The 17,679-nt window shown below is 39.5% G+C and overlaps 2 protein-coding genes across 2 annotated transcripts; both read left to right on the top strand.

Annotated features, from left to right (window-relative positions):
• Nucleotides 1-93: 93 nt before the first annotated feature.
• On the top strand, nt 94-1,056 carry LOC103270677 (olfactory receptor 51I2-like). The gene has a single exon (XM_008068209.1). The coding sequence runs from the start codon at nt 94-96 to the stop codon at nt 1,054-1,056; it is 963 nt and encodes a 320-aa protein (XP_008066400.1).
• A 6,569-nt stretch (nt 1,057-7,625) lies between these two features.
• On the top strand, nt 7,626-8,582 carry LOC103270664 (olfactory receptor 51I2-like). The gene has a single exon (XM_008068199.1). The coding sequence runs from the start codon at nt 7,626-7,628 to the stop codon at nt 8,580-8,582; it is 957 nt and encodes a 318-aa protein (XP_008066390.1).
• Nucleotides 8,583-17,679: the final 9,097 nt, after the last annotated feature.

Below are 17,679 nucleotides of genomic sequence, written 5' to 3' on the forward strand. Positions count from 1 at the left end.
GTCTTCCTAATGACAGGTGTCCTGTCAGTGTCCTTTTACCTGTCCAGATTGAAGAGATCACATCACTCCGAAACTCCCAGCTGCCTTCCGAGGATGCTCTCTTCCCAGTCCTATGTCAACATCTCCTTCTTCCAGCCCCCTGCTTTCCTGATGATTGGCATCCCAGGGCTGGAGACCGTTTATGGCTGGATCTCCATCCCCTTCTCCTCCATGTACACCGTGGCCCTCACTGGGAACTGCCTGATCCTTCTGGCTGTGAGGAGGACTTCCAGCCTGCACCAGCCCATGTACTACTTCCTGTCCATGCTGGCCCTCTGTGATGTGGGCCTCACCTTCAGCACACTGCCCACCACCCTGGCTGTGCTCTGGTTTGACCATCGACTCATCGGTTTCAACGCCTGCCTGGTCCAGATGTTTTTCCTGCACTCCTTCTCTGTTGTAGAGTCCTCAGTGCTGCTAGCTATGTCTTTTGACCGCTTTGTGGCCATCTCCAACCCCCTGCGCTATGCAACTATCCTCACAAATAATGTCATCATTGTGATTGGGATGGCCATTGTAGCTAGAGCCACTCTGTCCCTCTTCCCAGTGCCCTTCTTGCTGAAGCGACTGAACTTTTGCCCTGGCAAGGTCCTCTTGTCTCACTCATTCTGCTTCCACGCTGATGTGATGAGGCAAGCCTGTGCGGACATTACTGTCAACATCCTCTATGGGCTCTATGTGGTGCTGTCCACAGGAGGCATAGACTCCTTACTCATCATACTGTCATATTCCCTCATCCTGCACACCGTCATGGGCCTGGCATCTCCCAGGGAGCGCATCCGGGCCCTCAACACCTGTGTCTCTCACATTCTGGCTGTCTTTGTCTTCTTCATCCCAGTCATTACCATGTCTATGATCCATCGTTTTGGGAAGCACCTTCCCTCCATCGTACATGCCCTGGTTGCCTATGTGTACCTGGTGGTGCCTCCTGTGCTCAACCCCATCATCTATAGTGTGAAGTCCAAGCCCATCAGGGAGGCCATGCTCAGGGTACTGAGGGAGAAAGGCTGGAGCTGATGATCCAGTCCTATTCATAGCTTTGTTATGGGCAACTGGGAAGAAATATGTTAGATTGTGGTTTTTTTAAAAAACTGTTCTCATTGATTTTTTTTAATTTCACACATATTTTTCAATGCTCACTTTTTTCATGCCCAGGCTAAGTACCAAGAACGCATATGGTCTTGCCCTTCAAAATCTCACATTTCGGAATATAAACAAAATACATAAATAGACAAATGTTTAATACAGTGCAAAGTGCATTATTTTTGGTTTTGTTTTATTGTTGTTGTTGTTTTGATTCAGAGTCTCACTCTGCTGCCAAGGCTGGAGTGCAATGGCATGCTCGCGGCCACCACAGCCTCAACCTGCTGAGCTCAGGCGATCCTTCTGCCTCCCTTCCAAATAGCTGGAACTACAGACACACACTACCATGCCTGGCTTATTTTTTCATTTATTGTAGAGATGAAGTTTCACCAAGTTGCCCAGGCTGGTCTTGAAGCCCTGAGCTCAAGCAGTCCTCCCACCTCAGCCTCCCAAAGTGCTGGGATTATAAGCTTGAGTCACCACACCCAGTCAATATGTGCGTTGTTAAAGATGTGTGCATCGGCCGGGCACGGTGGCTCAAGCCTATAATCCCAGTACTTTGCAAGGCCAAGGTGAGAGGATTGCCTGAGCCCGCGGGTTTGAGACCATTTTGGGCAACATGGTGAGACCTCATCTCTAGAACAAATTTTAAAAAAAAATTAGGCGGGCATGGTAGTGTGTGCCTGTAGCTCCAGCTACTTGGAAGACTGGAGTTTCTAAAGGAATATTTCTACTTTTATACAGCACTAATGTCTGTTGCTTAATATTCTAATAATGATAAACTCACAACCACTTCCCAGGGAGTTTTTATTTCTTATTTATGTCCATATTCCTAAAAACTCTCTTATTAGGACTTGATAGAGTCTCCACACAACATCTTCAGAACATAAAACTGGCATCATGGTTTTTCCAGGATATAAGGTTTAAATGCCAAAGCTGCTTGCACCACTGACTGAAACTGCTACAGAGCTCTGTCTTGCTTTAGGCCCTTTCAAAATACGCAGGTTCCTAGATTGCGTGGTAAATGGTCAAAGAATTATTCCCTAATGTATTAGGTACTATCTCTAAAATCTAAAGAAGACTAATAAGCACCGAGCCTCTTTCTTGGAAAGGATGTTCTGGCAAGACAAAGACTGTTAAACGTGTAAGCATGTCACAGATGTGGCAGACTGCTGAATTTCTGAGGAGTTTGTCTCCCATTCTGGTGTGCATGTGTCTTACTGGGGCATTTAGAGTGCTACTTTCCATTTCTTTGTTTCCAAAACCTTAATCAGCAAACTCAATATCCGTGTTCAAACATCATGTTCCCTCAGTTCTTGAAGTTCTGGTGAACAATATTTTTCCTCCTGCAACACAGACGTTATTCTTTTTCTCAAGGCCTACTGAGTCTTTAACCTAGTCCCAAGCAGTCCAACTGCAGCTTTGGCTAACTCTGCTTCCTTCCAGTAAATCGAAAAATATTCTACCTTGAAATTAGGTAAAAACATATAGATGGACCACAGAATCATAAAATCTTGTTGAAAGCATGTCACGAAAAGGCTGAGCTATAGAACTAGATTATACTACATTCCAGAGACTTCTGGTCGCTTCTATGTCTGATCTCTCTGGGCTTTCTTTTCTCCTCACTGCTCCCCACAACCTCCTCACCCTCTCATCAAATGCTGTCATCCCAGGGGTGGAGCTGAACAGAGAGCTCTTTTCCTGTGACCAAAAGCCTGGAGGCCCTGGAGACTGCCTGCCTTTCCCTACAGCAGCATAAAAGGAGAGTATCTTAGCTTTAGGTGATTTGGGTTTCAGTGTGATGTGGTACAACAGAGCAGCCTGAAGCAGCAACCAGGGTAAGTAATCAGGACCCAGACTCAGGCCCTTCTGTGTTTCCAGAGTGCTGGAGAGCTTCGACTCCTCTCCTCCCCAAGAAAAGAATCAAAAGCAATGACAGAAGGTGGAGGAAGCAGAGAATAGAGACCTTGCTATAAAGTTTCCCAAGCTTGTAGTCCTGCATCCTACATAAGGAAGAAAAGACCATGAAGGCTCCCTTCTTATGTTCCATGAGTCGAGTATTTCCATGGAGACCTCAGCTACCCAGACTCCTGCTCAAATAAAACGCCTATATTGATGATCCAAAGTAGTAATGGTTAAGAGTGCCACTCAGTCACTTATAGACTAGCATTCTAGAAAAATATAAATGCCTGTGCTTGTAAACACACAAGCATGGTTTACAGACTTCTAGAGTGAATTTGTCATTGGTTCATGAAAATGATTTTCGACTGTATGCTGTGCATTACTCAAGGTTATCCAGAGAAATGTGTATGTATGTATTGACACACACACATACACACACACACAGAGAGAGAGAGAGAGAGACAGAGAGAGAGAGAGAGAAGGAGATATTTATTTTTAAAAATTGACCCATGCAGATGTGGGAACTGACAAGTTTGAAGTCTGAAGGGCAGGTTGGCAGCCTAGAGAGTCAGAGTCAGGGAAGAGTTGATGCTGCAGTCTGAAGGCAGAATTTGGAGCAGAATTCATTCTTCCTTGGGGAACTTCATTCTTTTTTCTTATGGCCTTCAACTAATTAGATGAGGTCCACTCACATTATAGAAGCAAAACGCTTTTATTTAAAGTCTACCTATTTAAATTTTAATGACATATAAAAAAATACCTTCACAGAAATATCTAGACTGGTGTCTAACTAAAAACCAGATACTAGAGTTTGGCCAAGCTGATGCATAAAATTAACCATTATATGTACTATATGTCATTGAATGGAGTATATAAATCAGAATAAATAAATCAGAAATTACTATGAACAAAGTTTTTTTTTTAAAGACATGAATTAACAAATAGAATGGAACAAAAAAATGCTTGCAGATTGGTGTAGCAAGAACAAAAGGTTGAGAAAAAGAAAGATGGGAAGGAGGGATAAAAACAGAAAAGTAAAGAGGTAAGAAAGTAAAAGAGAACTGTATTTTAAGAACATTGGATCTTACAATCATAGGATTCCAGAGTTCACAGGACAAGGAACCTAGTCCAGGTCCCTGATTTTACAGATGAAGAAACTGAGGACCACAAGGACAAAGTGAGCCTGGCACCAAGTACAGTCGGTGACAATCAGTGCAGGTTATTTGGTGCCAAATAGAACCAAGATTGAGTTGTTCTACCATGTCTCCTGGATAGACTTTTGTTTTCTTTATGCTTCAGTGTCTTTGTATGTATAAATAGAGAACGGTAAAACTACCTCACACTGTTGTTTCAGAGCTGAGGGATAATATACTAAAGTTATTGCTACAGTATGTCACATATGGATGTTACTAAAAAATATAGCATTGTAGAATTCATTGTTCATAAAAACTTGTGCCATATATACCCATCATAATACAATGATATGGTGGAATTGCTAAATCCAAAAGCCTCTATTATAATGTCTGCATTAAAAGGAGTTGAAATTTATTTTACCAACTTCATGCTTTGTGTTAGTGTTACTCCAACAATTGCTAGACATGGAGAAAACCAAAGAGTCTCTTCAGTTGCAGTTATCTCAGATATTTTAGTTCTAGAACACTTGCAGAGCTGTGCCAGTACTAAGCTCCAGCTAATGGAGCTTAAGGAGTGGAATAAAAAGTGATTAGGAAACTTAATGGAGCAGGGGCATGACAACTTAAAGGTAACTTTTACAGATTAAGCTTGTTGAGATAGATTGAGAATTCTGTAGGAAGAGTCTGGAGGAGAGGTGGTGATGTAAGTTGAGGATAAGGATGCCAGTCAAGCAGTTGTCCTAAGAAACAATAAGAGAAATGATGAGATTATGAGCAATTTCCATGGAAATTGAATGATAGGTAGTAGAGCATAGACATCAGGAATATTAGGCAGATGAAATAAATCAAGGGGCATTACCCTTAACCTTACACAGATGATCTGATGGCAAAACTTTACGGACATGTTTTCCTGCAGCCATTCCCACCAGACTTCTTAAAGCAGGGTAAGATGCAAATACTTGAGATTCCTGGCTGACTTGTTAAGAATCCATTGTTTTAAAATTTAATAAAACCCTTCTTGGAATTTTTTTCTACGTGCAGTCACCCATAAATCAAACAGGTGTCAGATTTACTCCAAATGTATAATACATGATCACTTGAAGTAGGACTTCATTTCCCCTCCTCTTCCAAACCAGCTGGTGACCCCAGTATGTAGAGGCGAGAAGAATACAACTCATCTTTTATTTCATTTTCCTTCATGAGTATAGACTTGATTATTCATTCAATAAGTTTATTCATTCAAACAAGCAAATGTTGACTGAGAAGTCACTCTGCTCCAGGCACTGCACTATTTTTAAGAGCTACGAGGGGGAACCCCAAAAAACCTGGAATCTATTGATTTAAAAATCGTGTACTTATTCTTACACGTTTAAACATTAGTCACCTTCAAAGTGCTCTTTGTTTGATACAATACACCTATTGAGATACTTTTTCCCATTGCTCAAAATAGTCTTTGAACTCGTCAATTTTCTGCTGTCTTTTGGTGTTTCTGCCATTTTTTGTCTCCCCTCTTCCACAGCGGCAGTATGTTTCCCTCTGTGGACTTTTCTCATCCAGGGAAACAAACCAAAAGTTGCTCAGAATGAGATTCGGAGGGACATGGAGTCATGCTGTTTTGGGTCAAAAAGTGCCAAACACTCAGCGCTTTGTGGGCAGGTGTGCTCATAAATCCTTCATCATGAAATGGGCAAACACGTTGAAATAATCTCCAAAAAAAATTCGCTGAAGCTGAACGCAGCTTCTCACAACAATGCTAGCTGGTACACTGATGCTGATGGGTTCCTAGAACACTAACCTAACGGGGGAAGCCTGTACTACAAGGGGCCCCCCCCGTGAAAAATGATTCCATTTATTTTTTTAGTCCCACCTCGTGTGTGTTAGCAAACAAAACCATATGGCTGCTGTATGTGTGTTTCATTTATTCTAACAAAAGAGACACTGAGGCATCAAGGAAAGAAGCAATCATAAAATGTAAAATGCTTCAAGAGATATAAAGGAAATTTAGTGTGTGATGTTAGAATAATGGATGGAGTATGCAGTTCAGGGTACCTATTTGGTGAAGGTCATTCCAAAATGGCTATCTCTGAAAAGACAATGTTTAAGACCTAAGAGAAGGAGAAACCAACCATGTGAAAAGCAAAAAGGAGTGTACCACAGAGCACTAAAGCTTCAAAACGAAAAAATAACTACCCTATTTAAAAAACTGTATTAAAATCAGCCTGACTAAAAAATACTGAGCAATAGTAGTCTATCATGCAATAAGAATAGAGAAGTAGGCAGGTGCTAAATCACAGGAGTCTGTGAGCCAGGTCACAGCATTTTCTTAGAGTACGTTGGGAACCACTGAAGGATTTTAAGCAGAGGAGTAATATAAACAAGTTATTTCACTGGACCATAGTTACATCATCCCTAATGTAGGTAACCGTGAGAATTAAATGAATAATATACAGTGGAATATTCTGGGAAGTGTAAAGTCTTAGACAATATAATAGTAATATCAAAAAGTATGTTCGTGGTGTTTTTGCACTTCAGAAAACTTTTCACACACCTATTCCCACCTGAAGAACAAGGCACAGAAAAAAGTATGGGATTCAAAACAGGCAGACCTAAATTTAAATTTCAGGACAACAGTATATGAGTCATTCACTCAGAGGTCATCCACTACACCTTTTGATTCTCAGTTTCCGTACAATGAGAGGAAAAATGACACTTTATCCAAAGTCTCTTGATTTTTAGTATGGAGAAATTCAGTCTGAAATGCTTAAGCACAAATCGTGGACTATATTAGCATCAGATGTATATCAGAAAATTCAAGGGCAAGAAAAACAGATGATCTCAGGAAGAAAGACTTCAGAAAGTGCAAAACTTTGGAAAAAAAATACAGCAGTTTTTTACTATCTCAGACCATCTCTAAGTAGCTATGTGAACTCTCATTCTTATTCTCTCTGCACGTCTGATTCAATTGTCCTTATCTCTTTCCAAACAGGCATTCTGCACTTCTCTATATGCATGTGGCAATAACACTTCCTCAATCTGGACAAAAAGTAGACACTGGCTAAACTCTTTGGACTCTGATTACTATTTCCTTATAGAAAGAACCTCATTTCACCAGATGTCAACCGCCCGGGATAGGCAAGATTATGTAGGAATGCTATAACTGTGATTGCCCAATCCTCTGTTTGAGAGGGGTAGAGTATTTTTAAATGTTATGAATATCATGATGAAATGAGAAGATCTGCACAGATGTATCACCACAGTACCTGGACTATAACATAATAGCCAATGAAGCTATGAATTGTTAGCATTATTGTGGTTTTACCCACAGCAGTAAATAGAACCAATATGGAACTTGACTTTAAACTTTTGATTCAACATTAGATCTCTCTTTCCTATCATTTTGGATCTTCTTCAGTTCTGTTCAAACTGAAGAGCTCACATCTCTTCAGAACTCTCAGCTGTCTTCCAAGGATGCTCCTTTCCCAGTCCTATGTCAATGTCTCTTTCTTCCAGCCTCCTGCTTTCCTCATAATTGGCATCCCAGGGCTGGAGACCGTTCATGGCTGGATCTCCATCCCCTTCTTCTCCATGTACACTGTGGCCCTCACTGGGAACTGCCTGATCCTTCTGGCTGTGAGGAAGACCCCCAGCCTGCATCAGCCCATGTACTACTTGCTGTCCATGCTGGCCCTCAGTGATGCGGGCCTCACCTTATCCACACTGCCCACCACCCTGGCAGTGCTCTGGTTTGACCATAGGCTCATCGGCTTCAACGCCTGCCTGGTCCAGATGTTTTTCTTGCACTCTTTCTCTGTGGTGGAGTCTTCAGTGCTGCTAGCTATGTCTTTTGACCGCTTTGTGGCCATCTCCAACCCCCTGCGCTATGCAGCTATCCTCACAAATAATGTAATCATCAGGATCGGATTGGCTGTTGTGACTCGAGCCACTGTGTCCCTCTTCCCTGTGCCCTTCTTGCTGAAGCGACTGAACTTTTGCCCTGGAAAGGTCCTCTTGTCTCACTCATTCTGTTTCCATGCAGATGTCATGAAACGGGCCTGTGCTGACATTACTGTCAATATCCTTTATGGACTCTATGTGGTTCTGTCCACAGTGGGTATAGATTCCTTGCTCATTGTCCTGTCTTATACCCTTATTCTTTATACGGTGATGGGGCTAGCCTCTCCCAGAGAACGCATACGGGCCCTCAACACCTGTGTTTCTCATATCTTAGCAGTCCTGGTGTTCTACATCCCAGTCATAGGTGTGTCCATGATCCACCGTTTTGGAAGCCACCTGCCCCATATTGTACATGCCCTGGTTGCCTATGTGTACCTGGTGGTGCCTCCTGTGCTCAACCCCATCATCTATAGTGTGAAGTCCAAGCCCATCAGGGAGGCCATGCTCAGAGTTCTGAGGAGGAAGGGGTAAAGTTGATGAACTAAAAAAAAAAATTAGGATCTGGGAGGGAAATATGACCAAATAGTCATATCCTATGCCCAGAAAGTCCCTACTCAGAACTCTGACCCAGCCACATTATCAAAAGAATGACAAGAAAACGGGTGCCCTCGTATGATGGGGAAGAGCCATCTTGATTCCTCTATGCACTCACCAACTTCAGATATTTTATTCAGTGTTTACCTGAGCAAGAAGCTGTGTATCACTAGAGATTTTTAAATGAACCACATAGAGCATTTTCCATCCACTGGGGGACAGAGGCTTGTAAATACACAACTATAGTGCAGTGTAATGATAATAGGCACACACTAACAGTGCTATTGAAATTTAGAATGGAATATACTGGCTCTGCAGAGGACATGAAAAGTACTCAGGTAAGAAAGAAGCTGAAAGGTGAATAGGTGTCAGTCAAGCAGGTAAGGGCTCACCTACTAAAGGGAAAGAATTACTTTTTTATTTTATTTGTGTGTGTGTGTGTGAGAAAGCAAGAGTTTATTGAGAAAACATAAAAGTTCCTACAGCTGGAAGGGACCCGAAAGATGGTTGTCCTACTTTTTTTAAAAAGTGTAAAAATGTAGAGATAGCTCTGTCCACTGAAAGTGTCCATAAACAATGGCACTGGTGACAGTAAGCAAAGTTAGTACCTACTTAATTGGTTTCTAAATAACATTTTCCACTAGAAATAACCTGTGATTCTTGAAGAAATGACTAACTCCAAGTATAAAGTAAAGAAAACATATGGTGATACTGGAATATCTTGTGCCTAAAACTAAGGAACACAAAGACAATAGGTTCATATTACAGAAACAAGGAGAAAAAAAGGCACATTTGAAGGATCTGTTAGTGCCCAAAGGTACATAAAAAATAGGAACATTAAAAATTATTAGTAATTTTCATAGCAATGGGTTAAACAAATTGATTTGTTTAAATGCATGAGTCCATAGTGGCACTCAAAACCAAAGAAGAGAAAGGAAAAAGAAAGATCTTAATGGAAGATTTTTCCTGCCTCCCCTCCTCCCACCATCCGTTAACAGTGCCCTGCAATTGTTGCTTCTGCCTTTGTGTTCACATACACAATGTTGAGGACCCACTTACAAGTGGGAACATGAGATATTCAGATTTTTGTTTCTGTGACAGTTCACTTAGAATGATGGCCCCCAATTGCAATCATGTGGCTGCAAGGGATATGATTTTGTTATTCTTTATGGCTATGTAATAGTCCATTGTGTATATGTACCACATTTCTTTATCTAGTTCACTTTTGATGGGCATCTGGGTTGGTTCCATGTTTTTGCTATTTTGAATAGTGCTGCAATAAACATACGCATACTGGTAGAGGGACTTATGTCCCTATGTATGGTAGCTCCATCTTTATTTCTTTGAGAAAACAACACAATGCTATCCAGAAAGTATACTAGCGTACATTCCCATCAACAGTGTAGAACAGTACAAGGATGGCTACTCTCATCCTTCCTATTAAACATAGTGCTGGAAGTCCTAGCCAGAGCAATCAGGCAGAAGAAAGAAATTAGAGGTATCCAAACAGGAACAGAGGAAGTTAAATTATTTTTCTTTGTTGATGATACGATTCTATACCTAGAAAACTCTAGAGTATCAAAAGAAAAAAAAAGAACTCCTTGGACTTCTACAACTTTTAAAATAATTTAAGATAAATCAGCAAATGCTTAAAGGATGTTGGGATCCAGAATATTCACATAGTCTCAATGTGACACTGCACTTGTTAAATAAGAAAAATAAATGTATTTTTCATAAAGAAGATTGGCAATCACTAGCTTACGCACATACATTTAGCTTAATCAATAATGAGATAATCTGACATCATGTACCTTCTGATAGCAACAAGGATACACATCACATATGTAGAATTCCTACCAATAATGTTTGGGGCTTCTTGTTTGTTTTTAGTCAGAGAGTCACTCTATCACCCACACTGGACTGCAGTGGCACACTCATAGCCACCACAGCCTTGACCTGGAGGGCTCAGGCAATACTTCTGCCTCACCTTTCCAAGTAGCTGGAACCACGGGCACACGCTACCATACCCACCTTATTTTTTGATTTATTGTAGAGACGAGGTCTCACCAAGTTTCCCGGGCTGGTCTCGAACCCCTGAGCTCAGGCAATCCTCTCGCCTCAGCCTCCCAAAATGCTGGGATTACAGGCTTAAGCCACCACACCCATCTAACCATGAGGAAATCATAAAATCCATAATATGGGAAGCAACACACACACACATATACACACACTCCACACACTGGTCTAGACTCTCTTATAAAATGCAATATTATTTTTAAAAATCGGGGAAATTAAACTAAAAGAGATTAAAGGGAAAAACCAGCCAAATACTAGCATTAACCAGTCATTATTAAGACAATTGTGGAATTCTGAATATGTATTATATATTGATTGTATTATTAGGTAAGCATAATTTGATTAGGTTTTAAATGGTATTGTGGTTATGCAGGAAAATTTATTTTTAAGTAAATACTTCATATTGATTGAAAGGAAATACACTGGTTACAAATCACATTCAAGTGAGTCAAACCTGTGTGTGTGTGTATGTGTGTGTACAAATGTTTGTAGAGATGGAGGAAGACAGAAAGAGAAAGGGAGAAAATCATGTGGAAAATGTTACCAATCTAGAGGATGATAATGCAAGTTTTACTGTGTTATCCTTTTAACTTTCCTATAAATTTGAAATTTATAAAGTCTAAAAATTGTGAGTGGGGAAATATATATAGACATACAGAAATATATGTGTGTATATATACATATATTTTATACACACAAAAAAATCCTGATGCCCAGAATCTCCCTATATTTTAAGAGAGACTGGACAATCTCTCAGATTATTACAGAATGCTAGGGGATGTCGCAAGATTTAGCCTGGATAAGCTGACATATCTGTGCTGATAATGCAGAATTCTATTTATATCACAATATGAGAATGAAGTCCCCTCAAATGTAGTAACACAGCAATGAAAAATTCCTAGGTTGAATGAATCCTTGCCTTTCTAGGACAAAAAAAAAAACCGAGAGATGAAAGAGTGCCCAGTAAACACATCTGCTTATGTGCATCTCCCCGGGGCTTGGTGCCCTTTTCGCCATAGCTCCTCAGGTACCTTGATTCATGTTTACTGTTGCAAGAATGGAGCTCCTACAATATCTATGAGGAAAAGACACAGGAAGTGGGGCTGCAAGACCTGGATGACCATATCTGGAGGCCACGAGGGAGTGGAGAGAAAGACACCACTGACCCTGAAACGCTGAAAAGTCATCACTTGGAGAAGCTAGAAAGAGCTCTGTGTGGCTCCAAATGGCAAGGCTAATATCACTGAGGGGCACAGTAAAGGAAACAACTGTAATGCTCAGTAAAGTGTCCTGCAGGTATGGGAGAATGGGTGTTCTGTGTCTTGAGCCCAGTGAGATGATGATTCTAGCCATCCCCTCCCCACCACTGCTCAGTTGCTCAAATATCTCATTTGCATGTAACACTCCTTCCTGCAATACATTTCCCATTGTTCACGAAAAAAAAGCAGAGAATCACCTGGGTGGCCTGTAGTCAGGCATCTCTGGGGAACAGCACCTCACTAAGACATCTAGCCTTAAATAAACAAACAAACAAACAAATAAGACAGGATGTCAGCTGCAGAGTCTGCCTGGGCTCCTTCAGGATATGGAGGGGTAGAAAATGTTGTCACAACAAGCAAGATGAGTGATGTGGGACTTAGACACAATACTTCCTATAGGATTTAAAAGGGTACAGGGCCTGCTCGGTGGGTCTAAAATCCCTTCTGTGTCAACTACCGTCAGGAGAAGGGGTCAATGGGATGAGCAAGGAGCAAGAGTAGATAGGATGAGGGATGAGCTGATGTCAGAAGCAGGAAGGGAGGTGGGGAGGCCTAAGATCTCCATATGTGGCAGGAGTATACCCATGAATGATGGAGAAAACACAAGAAGGTTACTTTTCTTAGCGCAGAGAATCCTTGAAGTTCAGGTAATTACTCAGAAACCTATACTCTGTGACAAAGCAGATTCTTATCCTTTGGTTTCTCTAAATAGGGCAACCCTGTGAGGGTGTGTTAATACTCAGTCTCAGCATACTAGGGATGATCGAATGTTTGCTTGGAATCTCAAATCTCACTATGAGTTTGTCCTTCACACTCTTCTGCATGAGAAGAGCCTTTAAGGAAATCTCTTGACTTTCAGGGAAAGGAAATTAAGCACACTGAAACCCTCCTTTTGTTTTCAGGCAACTTGATTCCCCCAGACACAAACAATTACACATTAACAGTATCCTCCTGTGTTAAAACGGAAATAGTTTAAAGACCATCCACATTTTCTACTTCCTATGTGAAAAGTTAAAATGTTTAAAAAGCTTAGACTCTTTAGTATCCTGGAGACAATCACAAAAGACCAAACCTGGTCTGATTTCCAGAATTAAGAGATTTAATATAATGCTTTCCTACTTCATGAGAGTTAGAAAACATGACAATTCAAACTGACTGCTAAAATTGATATTTTAGTAAAGAATGAAAGCAAAAAGAAAAAGTTTTCTTTCAATACACAGAACCCCTTCCTCATGTCAGGTCTGTCATATCACACTATAATATGCTCAATACATGAAAAAAATGGAAAGATCATTATCTATAGATAAGGGAGAATTGGGTTTGGTTGTACAAAAACTGCTCCAAATTTTTGGCAACTTGTCTTTAAAAGTACTTGTATAATTTTATGCAAGGTTGTTTGAGATTTCATGTTCTTGTGTTAATAATATTCAATCAAACTGAGAATTTGGATTCTTGTATAACATCTAAGAAAAGTAGAACAGCCAAATATCTAGAGTTACATAGTACTACATATCAACTAGGAGACAACAGACGTTCTAAGATGAGGAATTCGTGAATCACTCAGAAATAGATAAATCAGTGCAGGATGAAAGAAAGTGAACTGTCACATTAATTCAGGAAAAGTTTATCCTCAGATTCCTGCAAATGAGAGAGTATAGAATTCACCCACTATTCTAATTAAATGTTACCAAAAATAAAGAGCGTATTTCCTGCATTGACCTTAAGTAAATCCAAATAAGACTAAAAATAATTGTATTAATCTGAAGTAACCATTGTTCTTTACTATATACAATCTAAATAGTCTAAATTGTAAACATGGGCACTTAGGAGACATTCTATTTGGGGTTAGGTAGAAGGGAGGTGGATTAAATAAGTGAAGAAATCTTTATTAATTAATAATTAATTCAGTTGTTCACTCATTGATTTTCCCTGAAAAAATAAAAAAGAACAGAGGTTTGGAAATCACCAAAATCAGAACAATAAAATTGAATATGCTTTCTGGAGAAATGAAACTTGGATTAGTAAAATGAAAATGAATGAGGAGGTAATTATCACAATAAAAGGCAATGACTTTGTAAGAAGGACCAAAAGGGTCACAACGAATAGCAAAAGGAATATTTTAGAAGATGTGAAAGGACATCTGCAGGGCCCCAAATCATGTCACCATGGTACACCAGAAGAGAATATGTCTTCCAGGTAATCTGATCCAACCTGCCCACGCTTTACCAATCTCCAGCATTTAGTGTAGCCCAAGGCAAATACAGACAGGACAGTTTGATACTTAAAAGGTTTAAGAGAAGTAGAACTGAATTTGAACTCTCACATCTAGCCTGGCCTAGGGGAAGTCACTAAAACCTGTCATCTCCAGTTTTATTCTTTTAAATGATATTATTATTTTGTTATTACTATCATTTTTTTAAAAGAAGAAGACAATATCTATCTTACATGGTTGTTTTATAGTCAGAGAGATATTATTTACAAACAAAAACTTGAAAGGTTTAATATCTGGAACATAAGAGATACTGAATGATCGATAAAATGTTTCCTTTCTCTATCTAAAAAAAATAATTGCGAGACTCCAATGAGATAATTTTTGTGAACGCACTTAGAATACTACAAAATGTAATATCAGGAGAATAACAATAAGGATCAAGACAAAGGCAACATCAATGTGATGATGATGAGCATTATAGTGTGCTTTCTAGCTTAAAGAATGTTAACTAACATTTTTTTTTTAGTGAAGACACTATAGGAAAAAGTGAAGACAGTATAGAGTGCACAGTGAGAAGCAAATAAATTCTATAACAATTCTATATATCATTTTTTTATTTTTGAAAATGCTAAGAGAGTTAACATTAATTATTTTCCACCACAAACACGGTGACTATATGAAGTAATGCATGTATTAATTAGCTAGATTTTCACATTCCACAATGTACATATACTGGAAAACTTCATATTGTACATGTTAAATATATACACTTTCATGTCCATTTAAAAATAAATAAGATTGAAAAAAACAGCTAAATTCTAAATCTACCTCTATCACTTATATCCTGCTAATTAGGGAGAAAAACTCTTTCTTACAACATGTATTTGTTTTTAGGGACATATTAGTTCATGTATGCAAATTCCTGAAGGAGTTAGCAAGATAGAAGAAGGGCTGAGAAAGTGGGAAACAAATAATGAAAACTCTGCACAACACAAACGTCTTCATAATGACAGAAATCCTGTCAATGTTCTCCTGTCTGCCTAATTGAAGAGATCACATCCCTCTGAAGCTCCCAGCTGCCTTCGGAGGATGTTTCCTTCCCAATCCTATGTCAATATCTTCTTTTTCCAGTCCCCTGCTTTCCTCATGATTGACATTCCAGGGCTAGAGTCCTTTCATAGCTGGATCTCCATCCCCTTCTCCTCCATGTACACTGCGGTCTAAAATGAAAAAGCTACAAGATTCCAGGGAAGAATTTTGAGTGTACTATCTCTAAGAGAAACCCTAAATCAATTATATAATACGGTATTTCTCAAATTCAGGCTGCCCATCCAAAAAGCCAGACACAGTAAAAGAGGATGACCTTCCACATGGATGTGAACTTATCTCAATTTAAGGGAGTCTTAGCTTAACTTCATTAATGGTGTTGATATAAAATAATTTATTACCTTGAATAGATATGACTTAGAGGTCTCATTCAAAATTTTCTGAACTAGAAATGGTTTAATTCTAAAGCTGTACAAAGAGGTCTTGGAACACTGAAGAGAGAATTTTTCTGACCTGAAAATTTATAAAGAACTTCATTTTTTGAGGTGATACTAAAAGAAAAATGGCAATAGGCAATTCAAATAAAGGAAACAGTGCAACGGAGGCTTAAGTGTATGTGAAATCATTAAGAGACAGCAAGTATTATAAAGCAGCTGAATAATATGGTATATGGAAAAACTAGATACATTATATTGGGAAAATAGAATGGGAACAAGTACAAAAGGGAAGACAAACATAATGCTATTCTAAGTATTTGGACTGTATATGGGACTATATAAAAGATACAATAAAAAACCTTTGATGTATTTTAATAAAAGAAGTAAGACAATGAGAGTTGTGTTTGGGAAAACTCTCAAAGCTAAATTAGATTTAGGATTGGTGCAAAATATGTTCAAGGCAAAGATTCCAGTATGAGACTATGGCTATTGCCTGAACAAGAGGTGAGCATCTGGACTAAAGTGTTGGAATAGAGAATTCAATATATGTTTATGAAATATTTCTAGATAAAACCTAAGAACACAAATAATCAAGTGACTTAGAGATTAAGATTTAATGTTACTCAGACTTCTCTAAGACCCACCAAAAGCCCAAGTGACTAAGATGGTAGGGTCAGAGACAAGAGGATCAAAACACAGAAAATGGAGAAGATAAAAGGATATTTGTGTGAAGGGCATATGAGGAAGGTCTTGTGCAGAACATATCCTAACTTTCCAGTCAAATCTCCTAAAAGAGACAGTATCTGCCCCCATCCTAGTTCTTAACTCCAGGCCCTTTCAGGAGACCCCAGCGAGTCTTCATGAAGTAAATCACCATAAGTCTGGTATATAAGTCAGAAGTTTTCTGCTATAATTTTGCTGCTGTTTCGGGTATACAGGGAAGGTGGTGGGTGGTGGTGGTTGTGGTGGTGAATGGGTGTGTATGTGTGCTTAGAGTCACAAAATGGATCCCAAATATAAACAAATACACACAGTTATCAATGTTTATGCAAAAGCATACACACAAAAACAAATATTAAAAATCTGGAATAAACACCCAAATGATAACAATATGGACCTTTTTTAATCTTTAAAAGATTAAAAAGATTAAAGATGATAACTTTATTGAAATTTTTTATATTATAATTTATTTTCTATTTTCAGAGTTTCTAAAATTTTTGTTTAATATGATTACATATTGGTTCCTAATAAGAAAAACATCTGGCTTTCCTCTCTCTTTCATTCTACCTTTTTCTCTCAATCTCAATGTCAGGGTATTTCTGGACAATGGGCTGATCCTCCATGCAGTTTAAAGTGACCAAAGCCTACACTGACCTTAGTTTATACTTCTAGTTCTGTTGGTCACCACTCACTTGCACACAGAATCCATACTGTCCAAAATTTTCATCTTCTGGATTCCTGTTCAACAAGTTTGATATGCTGCCTCTCTGTATCCTTCTACCAGGTAGGCCTCTGTGCTAGCAGTTATCACCAGAAAATTCTGGCTGCCATGGGCCATGATCTCTGTTATGCTGCCTGCCTCTCATACCTCACTTTGGATCTGACTAGTGTACTCTCTGTGGGTGATGATCTCATTCCTGCCCTGTCCATTCTTACTGCAGTGGCCACACCCACACCTTCAAATTCTGCTTCCTCCTGGAAGTTCTGTGCCTGGCTCATGAGGTGGACCACTGGGACCATACCCATGATAATTACATCTGGCAAGGGTTCAGTCTCTATTTCCCTTTCCTGTGATCATGTTATCCAATCACTAATGCTACAAGCTTCCCCTGCAGGGCAGCTCAAAGCCCTGTGGATGTGTGGTGTCCGCTTATATTCTCTCCTCACTTTCTGTGGCTCCATCCCTCACTCAGCCTTTCTTCCTGGTTAGAGGCATGGGTCGCAGGCTCTATTCAGCCTCATGGTACCTTTTGCTCTTGACCACCTGATCTTTGGTAACCATT

Source organism: Carlito syrichta, unplaced genomic scaffold (genome assembly GCF_000164805.1).
Source record: "Carlito syrichta isolate Samal-C Ts95f unplaced genomic scaffold, Tarsius_syrichta-2.0.1 Scaffold309894, whole genome shotgun sequence".
NCBI lineage: Eukaryota > Metazoa > Chordata > Mammalia > Primates > Tarsiidae > Carlito > Carlito syrichta.

Bases quoted from the DNA above. Each gene is read 5' to 3' on its own strand.
- LOC103270664 (XM_008068199.1), top strand. From the start codon at position 7,626: ATGCTCCTTTCCCAGTCCTATGTCAATGTCTCTTTCTTCCAGCCTCCT.
- LOC103270677 (XM_008068209.1), top strand. From the start codon at position 94: ATGCTCTCTTCCCAGTCCTATGTCAACATCTCCTTCTTCCAGCCCCCT.